At 41.7% G+C, this 17,000-nt stretch overlaps 1 protein-coding gene across 6 annotated transcripts in view; it reads right to left on the bottom strand.

The window, feature by feature from the left end:
* The window catches only part of SMAP1 (small ArfGAP 1), a 128,671-nt gene that overhangs the window by 14,517 nt on the left and 97,154 nt on the right, over nucleotides 1-17,000 (bottom strand). For 4 of the 6 annotated variants that reach the window (XM_031455926.2, XM_031455925.2, XM_031455928.2 and 1 more), the window contains one exon: nucleotides 6,681-6,771. In XM_031455926.2, coding sequence (XP_031311786.2) covers nucleotides 6,681-6,771 — 91 coding nt within the window. The remainder of the gene's footprint in view (nucleotides 1-6,680; nucleotides 6,772-17,000) is intronic. The other 2 variants (XM_064486957.1, XM_064486959.1) reach the window with 1 other exon arrangement.

The following is a 17,000-nucleotide window of genomic DNA, read 5'->3' as shown; positions in this document are numbered from 1 at the left end:
AAGTAGCCTGGTCAAAACTCTAATTCAAAAAGATTCGTGCACCTCAATGTTCATAGCAGCACTATTTGCAATAGTCAAGACATAGAAGCAACATAAATGTCCATCAACAGGTGACTGGATAAAGAAGATGTGGTATATTTATACAATGGAATACTACTTAGCTAAAAAAAGAATGAAATAATGCCATTTGTAGCAACATGGATGGACCCAGAAATCACCATACTAAGTAAAGTAAGTCAGACAAAGAAAGACCAATATCATATGATGTCACTTATATGTGGAATCTAAAAAAAAAAAAAAAAGGACAGAAATGAACTTACTTATAAAACAGGGACTCACAGACACAGAAAATAAACTTACGGTTACCAGAGGGGAAAGGGGGAAGAGAGGGATAAGTTTGGGAACTGCAGATAGTACTACTGAATATAAAATAGATAAACAACAAGGCCCTACTATGTAGCACAAGAAACTGTATTCAATACCTTGTAATAGCCTATAATGAAAAAGAATATGAAAAGGAGCATATATATATATATATATATATATATATATATATATATATATATATGTATATGTATAACTGAATCACTATGCTGTACATCAGAAGTCAGGTGTGATCACAGAAAGAAAACCGACTCCAAGACCTCCTTTTTGAAAGAATAACTATAGTCTGTTATTATCCTTTGTTGAACATACTTTTTGGAGCAGAAATGATACAAGTTTTTGTTAGGTTCTAAGCCATATCTGAAAAACAGAACAGACCATAAAGTTACTTTGGGCCCTTGTCCTAGATGAGTATTCCTCTTCTTCAGCCCGCTCCCCACAGAAAAGGGGTGTGTGCGCAACTACACAATGCTCCCCGGACAGGCTCAGTGCACGGGACACAGTGGCGATCCAGGCTGCTGCCACGTCTGGCCTGCATTCAGTCAGCTCACTCACTAACTTGTTTCACTTTAGAGCATATGGACTTTGCAAAACAGACATATATTTCCCTGTAGGAACCTTCTGCTTTAAAGGTAACTAAAGTACTTTCTGTGGATGTTTTACCCTTTAGTATGTTTCTGTCCAGAAAATCTTCTAAAAGCAAAAAAAATTTTAGAGAAAAAAGATAATGAATTCCTCTTTATCATTATATAAAATTGGGATATATGTTACTACATAATTAAGGAGGTTTTATACTAATAACCATGTTTAACTAGCACTGTCAACCCACCTGAACTTGGCTATTGTGATAGGTTCAAGATTTTATTTCCTGAAACACACGCGTGAAATAATGCCCAATGTTGTATGCTCCTTTGAGCTTTTCAATTAAGAAAAAACTGAGGAGGTGTTGGGAAAACTTGACAGCAGCATGTAAAAACAATGAAGCTAGAACACTCCCTTACACCATACACAAAAATAAACTCAAAATGGATCAAAGACTTAAACATAAGACAAGATACAATAAATCTTCTAGAGGAAAATATAGGCAAAACACTATCTGACATACATCTCAAAAATTTTCTCCTAGAAGAAATAAAAGCAAGAATAAACAAATGGGACCTAATGAAACTTACAAGCTTCTGCACAGCAAAGGAAACCAGAAGTAAAACAGAAAGATAACCTATGGAATGGGAGAAAATTTTTGCAGATGAAACCGACAAAGGCTTGATCTCCAGAATATACAAGCAGCTTATAAAGCTCAATAAGAAAAAAACAAACAACCCAATCCAAAAATGGGCAGAAGACCTAAACAAGCAATTCTCCAAGGAAGACATACAAATGATCAATAGACACATGAAAAAATGCTCAATATCACTAATTATCAGAGAAATGCAAATCAAAACTACAATGAGGTATCACCTCACACCAGTCAGAATGGCCATCATTCAAAAATCCACAAATGACAAATGCTGGAGAGGCTGTGGAGAAAAGGGAACCCTCCTTCACTGCTGGTGGGAATGCAGTTTGGTGCAGCCACTGTAGAAAACAGTATGGAGATTCCTCAAAAGACTAGGAATAGACTTACCATATGACCCAGGAATCCTGCTCCTGGGCATATATCCAGAAGGAACCCTAATTCAGGATGACACCTGCACCCCAATGTTCATAGCAGCACTATTTACAATAGCCAAGACATGGAAACAGCCTAAATGTCCATCAACAGATGACTGGATAAAGATGTGGTATATTTATACAATGGAATACTATTCAGCGATAAAAACCGACAACATAACACCATTTGCAGCAACATGGATGCTCCTGGAGAATGTCATTCTAAGTGAAGTTAGCCAGAAAGAGAAAGAAAAATACCATATGAGATCGCTCATAGGTGGACTCTAACAAACAAACAAACAAACAAACAAAGCATAAATACAAAACAGAAATAGACTCACAGACATAGAATACAAACTTGTGGTTGCCAAGGGGGTGGGGGGTGGGAAAAGATAGACTGGGATTTCAAAATTGTAGAATAGATAAACAAGATTATACTGTATAGCACAGGGAAATATATACAAGATCTTATGGTAGCTCACAGAGAAAAAAATGTGACAATGAATATATATATGTTCATGGATAACTGAAAAATTGTGCTCTACACTGGAATTTGACACAACATTGTAAAATAATTATAAATCAATAAAAAATGTTAAAACAAAAACAGAAACAGAAATAAAAACTGAGGAAACCTCTGCCTCCAATCTGTACAGAGTTCTGTATTTTAGATAATTTAAAATAAAACATACGAAATGTTCAGGCAGAAACTTCCCTAGAGTAAAGTGAGCAAACCTAAGAATATTGCTATTTAAGCAGTGAACACATTCTGAGCTAGATTTTAGCTCACACTTGATTCTTCGTGAGGTCCTTGGAGAGGGGTAAGAGGGTGCGGTCCTCTGGAATGTTCTCTCAGGTCCCCCCAGTCACAGACACCTGTTTGTGCCCGACGGGCCTGCAGCTGAAGCCTCCTGACAAGAGACCGATGTCTGGGCAGGGCACTTGGGGCACACAGGGCGGCGGAGGTCTGGTGAGAAACTGACCTGAAACCTGCAAGGGCACATTTGACACCAGCAGTTTATGTCAGAGCAGGGGCTCACCCTTTCAGATTTTATTCTCAGATGGAGGCTTCTATAAAAAGGAAAAAGAAGCACTGCTGAATGAAAGTATTAAAGTCGTTCTTGCAGGTCTGATCAGGAGCACAGGGCAGCAAACTACAGCCCCTGCCTGTTTCGAAAGTTCAGCAGAGTCCAGCCACCCTCCCCGTCGGGTTCCAGACTTGCTTCTGGCCACGTGCTCATGACAGTGGGAGAGCTGAGCAGTCGCAGGACAGGCTACACGGCCTGCGTAGATAAAAACATCTGACCCTTTTCAGAAGAAATTTGCTGACCCTTGCTAAAAAGTATATAGAGAGCATTTTACGTTTAACCTTGGGGTGGGGAGTAGACCAGGAAAGTTGAGCTGAAGAAAATCGGTTTATCTTCAGTCACTAAGTTGAAAAAAAGAGACATATCAAAGTGCCATTTAAAGGGAAGATCTAATTTCTAAAAAAAGATTACTATTACCCTATGATGAGACTATTAAAAGTGATCCTGAATACAGACAGTAAACCTGGGATTCACAGTCCTCTGTGGCTGTGTAACTAAACTAACCTTGTGGAGTTTTGTTTGTATTTTCTGCAAATGTTTTAAGATAATGCCTCTTCTGGTCTCATTCATAAGGGGATATGCCGTCATTTTTGCATGACCATAAACCATCTTACAAGGCACCTGCTCCCTACTCCCCACCATGTTTTGGTTTACAGGGGAAAACCAGAGTGGCAGGCCCACCCTGGGCAGAAGAAAAATTGTCCACTGCCCAAAAGAGACACCAGTTATCAATCCTGATTTAGGACCACCGTTTGTTATGAGCTGAAAGGGACCTTGGATTCTCTGTGGCCTGCTCAACTTCCATGAACTCATCAAATCTCTTGCTTAACACAGTTTTAAAAAGTCTGAAAATATTTTTTAAAAGAGTTTAAGTTACTGATAACCAGCAGGAGTGAAAAGTGGGGTGTGCTCTGGGTTAGACACCCCATGTCCTGCTGCTAAATCTCCATCGGCAAGACTCCAAACTCCCTCTTCCTGACCCCATCCCCCACCCTGCCACCTCTGGAACTCGTCCAGTGTAGGACCTAAAACTGTCAGTCCCCAGCCAACTCCCCTGTACATCCCTAATCTCTTCTTCACACAGCCCTCACCTTCCCGCCCATGCAAACCTCAGTTCTCCCCTGATGACACTGTTCCTGAACTCTCCCATCGTCTAGAGACTCCTAGACCCACAAGTGGGGGAAATAAACATTAACTGACACCAGCCCCCGCTGACGATCACAGAAACAGACACCAGAAGAAGGCGAAGCCACCACCAAACCCTAAACCCAGTGACTGTGAGGCAGTGGGTGGGGAGACAGGGAAGCACTTATGGGAGCTTGAAAAGCAGAGACAAACAAGTGATGGTGAGACAGGCGTACCCAGCAATAACCTGGAAGGCAGAAAACGTACCAATGAGGTTCCGGCAGAGATGCCCCAGCTGACCATGCTCCCAAGAGTAAGAGAACTCAACGTTTATGATGTCAGCTGCTGAGCTCCAGGAGTTCCTGACTCTGCAACATCACTGTAGCAACAGTGGAGTATCTGAGGCCGGTCACCCTATCTGTGCAATGGATCCCATCAAGACATCAGTACAGCAACCTTTCTTGTCCCAACTGAGCAGATTCGCCTGTTCCACAGGCTCATTACCCAAGGGAAACATCCTATGATTTCAGTGGGTCAGCAAATCCTATTGGCTCTGTCTTTAAAATACACCCAGAACCTGACTGCTTCTGATAACTTCCAGTGCCATCCCCTACCCTAAGCCACACTCCCCTCACCTGTATGACCATCACAGCTTCCTCACTGTCTGCCTCCAGCCCTGGCCTGCTACAATCTACGCCTAACACGGTAGCTGTAAGAATTCTCTAAACACTCAAGTCAGATTATGTGCCTCTTTCCTCCAGTCCCTCCAACGCATTCCCAGGATGCTCAGAATAAAGTCCATGTCCTGACACAGCATGCCCGGCTCCCTCTCGGTCAGCACTCTCCCCCAGCCAGCCTCTCAGCTCCTCCTCGCTGGTCCCGCGGCTGCCGGGCCTTTACACTCGCTGTGTCACCTCCACGGGTCCAGGGAGCCACAACTTCTGCAGGTCTTCGCTCCCATGATGGCTCAGTGAGGCCCCTACCCCTCACCCTACTTGAAATGACGACCACTCTTTCCTGTTTTCTTTCACCTACAGCCCTTACCGTACGTGGCCCATGATGTATTTCACTTAACCGTTTCCCCAGACTGAGTGCAGACTCCAAAAGGTCAGATATTGTAACCTGTGTTCTCTGCCTAGTGCCTACAAGGGTGCCCAGCACACAGCAGACCCTTTATGAAGAGACGCTGGATCAGTGAGGGGGCTTCTGGGCTAAGAGTCAGGCCTGGTTTGTATCTTACATTTCTAAGTTATAAACTGATCAACCGGACTCTCGAACCTGAGAGAAAGTGCTGCAGTGAAGACAACAATCCTCATAGTCTTAGTAAGATGTTGTCTTACTTTGGTAATAAGCCTTTTTTCTTTTCTCTCATTTACAGCAAAGCTAATAAAACAATTACGAGGACTGGAATTCAACATAATTATATTCAGGGCCCCTGAAATGAGCCCTATTTTCAAAATTATAGTTATTGTTTATACTTCTAATACACCACTTATTTTCACCACCACAGACCATCATTACCTATAGGAAGTATGTGTGCATGATGTACCAGCCTCCTAGGAAACGAATGAAATATTCAACTGTAATTCGTAACACAGAAAACAATTTACTCAATAAGGATGAGGATCAGTTTTTGGAAAGCAGTGTATGAAGTTCAACTCTACCTTTCAGCTCTCTCATTCTTTTCCTTTAATTGTTAATCTCTCCCTAAACTGAAAAAATTTTTTCTAAATTAATTACTGCCAAAGGCTCCGACAGCACTAAAAAATAAGCATTTATCAAGCTATTTTGGAAGGAAGAGGAGACAGTGTAAGAGGAGCTGACAGTACTTGCAGACGGGGACAGGGAAGCATGCTCGCCCCCCAGGCAGGCAGCATCTGCCTGTCAGCAGGGGGCAGAGACCACGCAAGCGGCGGGGAGCACCTCCTGCCACCGTCAGACATACGAGGGAACCTAGCCGCCAGAGCTGCGTGTAAGGCGTGCCGCTCCAGGTAACCAAAATAAAGTTCACTTTAAAACCGCACATTTTACAGTAAGGCTACCCCAGAATTATTTTGCTAAGGGAAGCCCCCAACAGCAAAACGAAATAATGAGGGGCAGGCGGGTAGCAAGGGGGCGAGAAAAAAGAATCTACTCTTCGTTTTAAATGTTGAAATGTCACAGTCCACCAAGCCTTTGAAGGTACTCTGCCATCTCCTCTCTCCCCAGGGAACTCATTACTTGTGTTTCGGCGAAGGCACGGCTGACAGACACTAGCTCCCTTATTAAAGATTTCCCTTCTTGTGGGAACGCAGCAAACTAATGACACCATTTTCAAATTCAGTTACCAGGTATCTCTGGGGCATACTGACAATAAAGCCATTACATTCACTTCAAGTAAAGGTGTCAATTGTTTTGTAACTCATCTTGTGGCTGGTGGCTTTCATCACTTACCGAGTCCTAGAAGGTCCACCGTGGGCTCTGCAGCTTTCTTAGGGCTGGTGCTTTTTTTAGGCTCCAATTGCTGATCTTCTTTCTTCTGTAGCTTGAAAGTAAATAATGAGATTTATTATTTTTTTACATCAACCAAACAAGACTTTCAGGCCCCAATTAATTACACATCTTTACTGGTAAAGTTAGTGCAACAAATCACACGAAGCACAGTGTTATAGAGCCCAGGGCATTTATCATCATAAAAAAACTAGTAAACACCATCACTGACTTCAAATGATGAACTTTACATATTAGACCCCAAAACAGTGAATATACAAATGGAATCCTAGTGTAACGGTTCTCAGCCACTTCAGCCCTTCGTGTGAACAGCCCACATTTCACACCACTCACTTGCTGGCTGCTGCTGAGCAGAAGCGGGCGGCCCTGGGGTCACCGCGGGCGGGGAGGCAGCCCCGCACTGGTGGGACGTCACCGGATGTGCGACAGACCTCGTGTCACTGCCCTTCTCCTACTGTGCTCCACTGATTTTGCGTTCTTTCTGCGCTGAAGGTGGGTGGGGACCCTGCATGGAGCAAGGATACTGGTGCCATTTTTCCAACAGCGTTTGCTCACTTTGTGTCCCTGTGTCACACTCTGGCAATTATCGCAAAATTTCAAACTTGTCATTATATTTGTTATGGTGATCTGTGATCACTGATCGTCGATGTTACTCTGTAATTGTTTTGGGAGTCATGAACCAAGTCCGTACAAGACCACAAACTTAATAAATGTTGTGTATGTTCTGACTGCTCCTGGGTTCAATCCCCAGAACCTCGATTAAAAACAAATAAATAAATAAACCTAATTACCTCCCCCCAAAAAATACAATTAAAAAATAATTTAAAAAATTTTTAAAAATAACTGTCAAATTGTTCTTATGACTACTAGAATAACAATTCAGGTAATAGAAGCAGACCAGTTTTTGGTCTGGCATGTAAGCAACTCCATCTTAACACAAGTAAAAAGCTGAAACAACTAAAAAATCAATAGCTCTTCTTAGATCCATCAAAAAAGTAAGGTCACAGGGCAAACCATAGCCGCCCCAATTGGAGAAACAGAAGAATCCAAAGAATTATGATTTACTAGAGCAGAAACCAGCACCAGAGTAGTATTTGTCAATCCCTAAATGTGCCTCAAAAATGACGTATTGATTATTTTGAACTAAAGTTGCTGGAGAAACAGCCAGTGGGGGAAAAAAAAAGATATTAAGAAAAAACCCCAAACACTCTGACCCTCCTCTGAAAGCAGGAAAAAACCTCCCCTGTGATGGTGCCCTTCCTGTACTAGGACCCAGTGAGGGAACCAGGGCTAAGAAAGCTACGAGACAACTTCTTTATTACTTCTTCATTAGTCTACTACCCCAGGCACAAGCCCCTTTGTTATGTTAAATTTTCACAAGTAATTGTTTCTTTACCTAAAAATAACATAAACAGTCTGCTTTTGTTACTTTTGGGTCTCATTTCTATGAGACTTCCATGCATATGAATTTAGATGTTTTTTTCCCTCCAGTTCATCTATATTGCATCAATTTAATTTTTATTGGACCAACCAAAGGAACTCAAGAGGAGTAAGGTGGAAATCTCCCCTCCCTGACAGCAGAAAAACCTGAGCTGCAATTGACAAACTGCTGGAGACCTAGTATGCACAGTCTGAGAGTCCAAAACTAGTCCTATTTTTGTTTTACCTCCAGAAGCAACACCATGTTCTCATAGTGAAGACCAGAGGAAACCCCCCCTGGCTGTGGCCTAGGGAGGGGAGAAGGTACCATTTTGAAATATACCAGAGCATTCTGTTCAAAACCAAGCCTGCCCTCAAGAGAAACTATTTTACCTGGGGAAGGCAAACACCCAACTTTAGGCCCCTTGGTCATCCTGTCCCACCTTCGGTGTCCAGGGACACAGCCTCACCAGAACACGAGCGCTAATCACAGGACCCCTGACACTTCCCCTCTCCTGCATCCCTCACCACATTACTACAGGCCAACTAACTGGAGTTCCTGTCCCAGGACCTTAATTGCAGTTTTCAGCAAAAAATTACAGGGCATACAAAAGGCAGAAAACACAGTCTGAAGATGCAGATGGATGCAGACCAAGCATCCATCAGAGCCAGATTCAGATGCAGCAGGGATGCTGGAATTACCACACTGAACTTAAAACGACTATGTTTAATGTGCTAAGGGCTCTAATGGAAGAAGCAGACAGCATGCAAGAACAGACAAGCAATTAAGTAGAGAAACAGAAATTCTAAGAAAGAATTTAAAAAATGATACAGATCAAAAGCGTGTAACAGAAATGAAGCATGCCTTTGATGGGCTCATTAGCAGACTGAACATGGCTGAGGAAAGAATCTCTGAGCTTAAGGTATGTCAACAGAAATTTGCAGTGGGAAAAAGCAAAGAGAAAGAGACTGAAAAGAAAAACAAACAAACAATATCCAAGTGGGACAACTACAAAAGGTGTAACAAACACACACTAGGAATTATCAGCAGAAAAAGAGAAAAAGAAACAGAAAAAAGATTTGAAGTCACAAAGACTGAGAATTTCTACAAATTAATGTTGGACACCAAAACACAGATCCAGGGATCACCAAGCAAAATAAATGCTAAAAAACTACACCAAAGCGTATCATTTTCAAACTACACAAAATCAAGGATAAAGAAAAAATCTTGAAAGAAGCCAAAGGAGGAAAAAACCTTACCTACAGAGGAAGAAAGATAAGAATTACATGTACCTTCTCCTTAGAAACCATGTAAGCAAGAAGAGACAGGACCCAAACATCAAATATTTAAAGCATTAAAAGAAGAAAAAAACCCACAAACTTATAATTCTTTATTTTGGGAAATTATTCTTCAGAAGTAAAGGAAAAATACTTTCTCAGACAAACAAAAATTGAGGGAATTTGTTGCCAGTAGACATGCCTTGCAAGAAATGTTAAAAGAAATTCTTGCGAGAAGGAAAATGATACAGGTCAGAAACTCAGAACTACATAAAGAAAGGAAGAACACAGGAGATGAGTAAGTGAAGGTACAATAAGAAAAATATTACAATAGTGCTTTGTAAACTATAAAAAATAAAAAGCAACATAAACATTTGAGATTTTAATGTTACTATTATAACTGAACTCTACCTTCTCTCTTTCTGTACTATTATCTCAGAAGCTGATGGCTTTCTGTACCATCATATCATCAGGTACCACGAAGAGAACACAGTACTACAAGGCACACCTGAGCAGGACCACACCAACGTCAGCCTGCTCTATCAGACAGCTCACATTGTTTCAAGATTTCTTCTGCAGCCAGGTTGTGAAGGCTCTAGAAATTATAGCGCCTTACTACTAAATCACAAGAAACCTAGTAGAGGGTTTCATCCTTTCACTGTTTGCATTAAGATGATGCATTAGGTCTATAGTGGAAACAAATTTACTGCGTCAGCAACTGCCCACTCAATTTTCAAACACAGAGGATGCTTCTCCACTTAAAGTTTCTGATTTCAGTAAAGTAAAATGTCTGTTAATAAAACGAAATCACTGTTAGCAAAGAACAGAACTAGTATTTTATAGTTACTTTTTTCAGAATGTTATTTTATGTATTATTAGCAAGATACGATTTGATACATGTCTAATTCATGTTATAAGTAGTCTAGTAATTTGGTAAGAAATCCATCCAAAGATGTAATTTAATGTTACCACAACCAACACAACCGCTATTAAACAACTGCCATTTATGGAGTTCACGTGCAGTAAACCCATATTTTAATTTTTAAATTTTACTAGTTAACGATAAAATCTAAGAGTCACCTTGACACATAAAGGCTTGGAGACTGCTCTTTCAAAGAGCAGTGAGCTGAAACGCCGTCCTGCCGCGGCAGTTCCTACCATCACCACCGCCCCTACTGCACGCACTGCTACCAGCCTCTCCCCTTCCGCTCCCCGGCCCCACCCCACCTTTAGTTTCCAGCCCACCTCGGTCTGTTTCCTTTTCTCCCAAAGACTAGAAACCTGTCTCTTTGGCACTTAGTTGTGGCTACTTCAGAATAACACAACGCTGTCTCTGAACGCTGTACTTCCCGCTTCACGTCTTCTTTTCAAAATGGGGAAAGGTAGGGAACTCCAAGCTCCTACCGCGTGGTTCTGGCAGAGAAATACGGCCCTCGGCTCAGTGGTGCTAGGCGGGGAGGACAGTGAGGAAAAACCACTAAACCATTATCCAAGTCATCAGGTGTTCCACCAACAGCCAATGAACAGACGACCGTGTATGAAAAACTGCGGATTACTCTTCAAGCTTCAAAGAGACAAAAATGAAAGCTGCAAGTAATTCCTGCAAGGCTTGGGTAAGTACAAACAGCTGACCAACAGAGAAGGCTGCCTCCATCGTTGGACATGCACACTCCCTGCTGGTTCCAGGTGCATTATCACGGGTTAGAGACAGCTACCACGAACAACTTATCACGGGCAGAGATCCAGGGCAGGGGCTGTGGGCTTACAGACAGTCTCATCACACCCAGCTCCCATTTCTTCATCTGAAGGGTAGGGGGTTTGGCTGGATTGCCTCCGTCCTTACCAGCTCTAAAACATTTAGAGTCTGCAAATAAAATCTCATTTGACAGGCACTGCATGTAATCAGAACAGTTTTCCAACATTATCTGTATGAAATCTTCTCATATTTTGATGACTCAGCTGCAGTGATTGGGTAGTGAAATTTTTTCGATAAGGACATTCTACATAGGATGGCTGGTATGAGTCTCAAGTCATCAGAAAAGAGGGATGATAGGAAAGGGTCACTGAAAGATTAAGTAAAATTAAAGCAGATGGGCCAGAAAACAAATATACACATACATCCTCCTCTCCCCGCTTCAAGGAAAACCTGAGGGATCACCATGAGTCAGGGAGCGAGAATGGCTGGAGCAAAGGGACTTACACAAGGAAGCCTCGCCCCTCCCCGCCACCCCGCTTGTAGGTTCCCACTGCTTTCCATGGAAGGAAGGAAAGAGCAGAGGGAGGGCTTGGGGGGACCCCACAGGAGGAGACAAAACACTTCTTCTTCTTTCTCCCAGACTATAAGTTCCTGGTAGATATTTATTTTTTCCTGATACCATCTTTGTACCCTCAATGCTAGAACAGGATTCATCACATAAGAGATGCCTGTTAAGTGTGTAATGAACTTAAAGCACCCTTGTAAAGACACGGAGCATAGGTTTAGCTCAGAGGTAGAGTGTGTGCTTAGCATGCATGAGGTCCTGGGTTCGATCCTCAGTATCTCCATTAAAAAGAAAAAAAAAACTCAATGATATTATTTAAAAAAAAAAAAAGATACAGAAGGGTTGATGGTCCTGGAGAAAGCTAGCACAGATCCTGGAGGCCCTTAGAAATGACCTTTATCAGGCAGACCCCCCACCCACCCACCAGGCTGCCAGGAGAACAAGGAGATGGTATCAAGGAGATCACGGCTGCCCAAGAGCAAGTCACAGCTAAACACACCTGAGAGACTGTACGCTCTAGAGGGTGGAGTTTCTGTCTGATTTGTTCACTGCTGTGCCCCATGGCCCATCCCAGCGTCTGCCACAGAGCAGGCACTCGTTATACATCTGGTGAATAACGTGGGTGCATCTTCAGGACTGGGCAGACGAATGGCCCATCCAAAAATGCTTATCAACTATGACTTTGAATTATCATTTTTAAATTAAGTTTTAAAGGTATAATAATCAAAACAGTGTGGTAGTGGCATAAAGAAAGACATACAGACAATAGAATAGAGAGCCCAGAAATAAACCCTCTCCTATATGCTCATGCTGAGGCCTGACTGTTTGTGTCCCCTCCTGAATTCGTATGTTAAAAACCTGATGCCCAGGGTGATGTTATTAGGGGCTGGGACCTTTGGGAGGTGGAGCCCTCGAAAATGGAGTTAATGCCCTTATAAAAGAGATCCAGGAAAATTCCCTTGCCCTTTCTGCCATGTGATGTTACGGTGAAAAGACAGCCAGCTATGTGGAAGTGGGCTCTCATCAGACACTGAATCTATCAGTGCCATGACCTCGGACTTCACAGCCCACAGAACTGTTCAAAATAAATGTTTGTTGTTATAATCAAAAAAAATTTAAATTTTAATCATAAACACTGAGGTCTTTCCGACTTCAAAGTCCCTATTCTTTTCCATATACCACGTTGCTATTATTTAGCAGAGATGGTATGTTGAATCACTCCAGGATCGCTCGTATTAGAAAATTTGTGCTAAAGACCTAAACAGCTTGCTACTTCCCAATGAGTATCAGCAGTTGTTCAAATTAATCCAGGGCAGACATTCACGGGAAGACAATGACCTCCCTCCACTGACCTCCTTTTCAGACAGACCTGCTCTACCACTGCGTGACTCCGGGTAAGTTTCACCTCTAATCTTATGTTTCTCCTCTATCCAATGACTACATGGAAACGATCCAGGGTTTCTGCGAGAATCACCACAGAGAATGTGCTGCCCAACACACGGCCCTTAGTAGAAACTTGACTACTCCCTTGCCCTTTCTCCTTTCTTTCTCCGCTTTTGGCTGTAACAGTAACACACACTGAGAGGCTGCAGTTAAGACCACATCTCTGAAGGCAGGACGTTCAGATTCAAATCTCGGCTTGGCTACTCAATAGCCACGTGACACGGATAAACTACCAAACCTGTGTCTCTCGGGTCCTCATCAGTAAACAAGGCTAACAGCAGTGTCAAACTCCTGGAATCACTGTGAGGACTACAGAGCCACACACACAGAGGGCCCAGAACAGGGCCCGGCAGAGCAGGGTTAAGCACCCAGCAAGCACTGACTTGTTTATTACCTTCAAGGACCCATCACATCTAACTGTTGACCCTTCTACCTTGGCTGCAACATTCTTAAGCACAGGCTTCAACTTCATAAAACTACCTTCCACCAAAGCATGTACTGAGGAAATAGTTCTCTTATTGTCTGTTGAAGGAAATTTTTAATTTACTGTGAGGGACTGTAACACTTACATGCTTACTGACCAAAGTCTCCCCTTTTCTCATTAAATAGGAAATGAAAGCTCTGCACACAAAGTAATTTGCTTTCTTCCCCTTTTATTGCCTCACTTGCAATAAAACTTCAAATGACTGTAAAAAATATTTTAGAAATTCCATGAAGAAAAAAAAGTTTCCAATTTACTATAAACCTGTAATAGAACCTAAAATATGGTTTTCTGCCACAACTTACACACTCTTTATCACCCCTGTTACTTAATTCTTACTTAATAATAAGTAAGAATTAAAAAGCAGTTACACCTTCAGCTGGTTCCTTTTCTTTCAGGCTTTGAGGGCATCTGAGCATACAGTTATTTAACTAACAAAATAAGGTTACTATCACCTTGTTCTTGCTTTCTGTAAGAATTAATTCTTAGTTTAGCTACTCAATTATTTTTTAAACTAGGTAAAACAGTGAGAAGAGAGCAAACTGTCTTGGCTCTAAGAACTTTTACTAATAGTCACATTTGTTTCAGCTAGTTAAATTATTTATCTTTTAATCTCAACTGCCAGGACATTCTATATACTTAATTAGCACCAACCAATAAAAATACTAGTTTCTATACTCACCAGATTCCTTTCTGAAATGACAATACTCAATTTTGGTGAAAAATGAAAAGCAATTGTAACTATCATACAACACTGGAGGGAATATAAATTGGTACAATCACTTTGGAAAATTCTGTGGCCAAAAGACTAAAGCTGGACATATACATACCCTGTGACCCAGTATTTCCACTCTCAGGTACACAGCCGATAAGCTACACGTATGTAAACCAAAAGGCATGTACAAGGATGCTCACAGCAGCTTTATTCATCACAATCCTAACCCCCAAATTACTCCTGTCAGCCATCAGTAGAATGGAAAAACTAAGTATGGAACACCGATAACGGAACAACATTTAGCAGTAAGAAAGAACACACAATAACGTGGATGACTCTCACAGACAAATGACAAGCAAAAGAAACCGTAACGAAGCAGGACCCTGTGGGGCCTTACCAGGACAGACGCTAGCCCCGGTGTCCCCTGCTGGCCTCCTGTTTGTTGAAAAGCCGTAGTTTCCCAGGCCTTCCCAACTCACAAAAGCCAGGCTCAAGAATTAATGTTTGAAAGGACGAGAACATGTAATGACAAAAGCAGTAGTTCGGCCAGGAAAACTGGTAACAGTTCAGAGTAAATCAGCCACGTGGCAGTCACAGGATGTTTAGTTGCTCCCTCACATGCACAGATGACAGTATCTGAGGCACATTCCTGAGCTGTATTACAGATGCTAAGACCCCCACCAAATGGAAGTTAACTACCCAATGACCATGTAGCCCCAGACCTACCAGAGCCTGAGGACAGATAATGTTATTAACCCCTGTGACACCACCCTTTAGTTCATCATCAGCCAATCAGAGACCTGTGCACAAGCTGATCACAGACACTGCGACACCCACCCCCTCACTTTGCCTTTAAAAATGCTCCCCTGAAACCCATCAGGGAATTCAGGGTCTTTGAGCACTAGCCGCCTGGACTCCTCATGTGGTACGTGCAGTGAACGCTGCACTTTCCTCCACCACCACCCAGTGTCAGCAGACTGGCTTTACCAGGTGAGGGCAAGAAGAACCTTTGGTTTGGTGACAAAACCAGACATAAAAAAGTACGTTCCATATGATTTCACTTACATGAAATTTAAAAGCAAGCAAAACTTATCCATATCGATAGAAATCTGAGCACTGATGACCTATGGGAGATGCTGGGTAAGCGGACAAGAGAGTGCAGAGATGTTAGTAATGTGTTACATAGAGATCTGTGCACTGATCACACAGTGGATCGCAGCGTATGCATTTGTAAAAGCTCACTGAGCTATGAACTTAAGATCTCTATGTTATACTTCAATAAAAAGGTCAAGAAATTCTAAAAAACTAACTTCTAAAATAAAATCTCTATGAAGGTACAAAATATCACTTTCAGATAGATATACACTCCATATAACTATGAAAGCTTTTTCAAATTCTTAATTTTCTCTTTAAGAAATTGGACATCTTAAAAAAAAAAAAAGGGGGAGAAAAAATTCTGACAGCAATTCCAAGTCCTACGAAGAGAGTGACGCTGTGTAATACTGGTTTTACTGAGGACAAGGATAGATATGAAACCAGAGACTCCACGAGGACTAAACCCAGCAGCGATTAATCACTCCCCTAACCAGTTACTGGCTGCATTGATTAGCTCACCTGTGTGTGACTGGTTAGCCTATTTAATAAGAGGAATCTGGAGATACAAACGCAATTTAAGGATTCTTCCATAGTGGTGAAAAGTAGGCTTCTGAATAATGCCTATTTATAAGAAAGTAAACTAACTCATTCTGTATAATTAAGTGGGAAAAAAATTACAAAAAAGCTACAAGATTGTCATAGATGGAAATTCTCTCACTGGTTCAAAATTATCTTTAAAAATACTAACTACTATATATAAAATAGATAATCTTATACTATATAGCATAGGGAACTATATTCAATATATTGTAGTAACTTATGGAATATGAAAACGAGTATGACTGAAGTATTGTGCTGTACACCAGAAACTGACACAACATTGTAGACTGAGTATGCTTCAATAAAAATACATATATACAAAAAAAAATACAAGGTTTTCACAATTCGTCTCTGGTCTCTGTACCAAGACATACCATTCACATCCCCATCAAATCAAACTGTGTCCTTCTTTTCTCCTCTTTACAAACCTCTTAACATCAGTTATGACTGTTCCCTCACATTTTACTGTATAGAAACATAATATGAAAATCTATAAACAATATCCCTATCGATAAATCCAAGAGATATTGCTTATTTTTGGTAAATTACTATTTGGTGTGCATCTTAGCTCAAATTTACTTCATCAAAAGCGGTAGCTCTTTAAATAAGTCTTCTACGTTTTCACTCACTTCATCACATTCTGCAGCCAACACGGCCCCAGAATCTCACCCATAATCACATTCCTTCAGCATCAAACACATGACAAAATATTAAATTCAAAAACCTAAAGACTAGCCAGCTCAGAATTGAGGTAAACATCTTTCTGGAGCAGAAATCAAGCAAAAAGGCATAGCAGGCAGTGGAACTGAAGCCACTGTCGTACAGGGCCCTATGGGCTGGGAACAGAGAGCAACGGATTGAGTCCACCCGCTGCCTGAACCCAGGGGCTGACACAGCCTCTCCAAAACGACCTTACGTATACGTAGAGGCCCGTACTGCCAACTCCACAGAACGCTCCTTCCTTACTAAGT

This window comes from Camelus dromedarius, chromosome 6 (genome assembly GCF_036321535.1).
Source record: "Camelus dromedarius isolate mCamDro1 chromosome 6, mCamDro1.pat, whole genome shotgun sequence".
Taxonomy (NCBI): domain Eukaryota; kingdom Metazoa; phylum Chordata; class Mammalia; order Artiodactyla; family Camelidae; genus Camelus; species Camelus dromedarius.
Note: the sequence above shows the minus strand (reverse complement) of the source record. Positions and strands in the feature narration are given on the sequence as shown.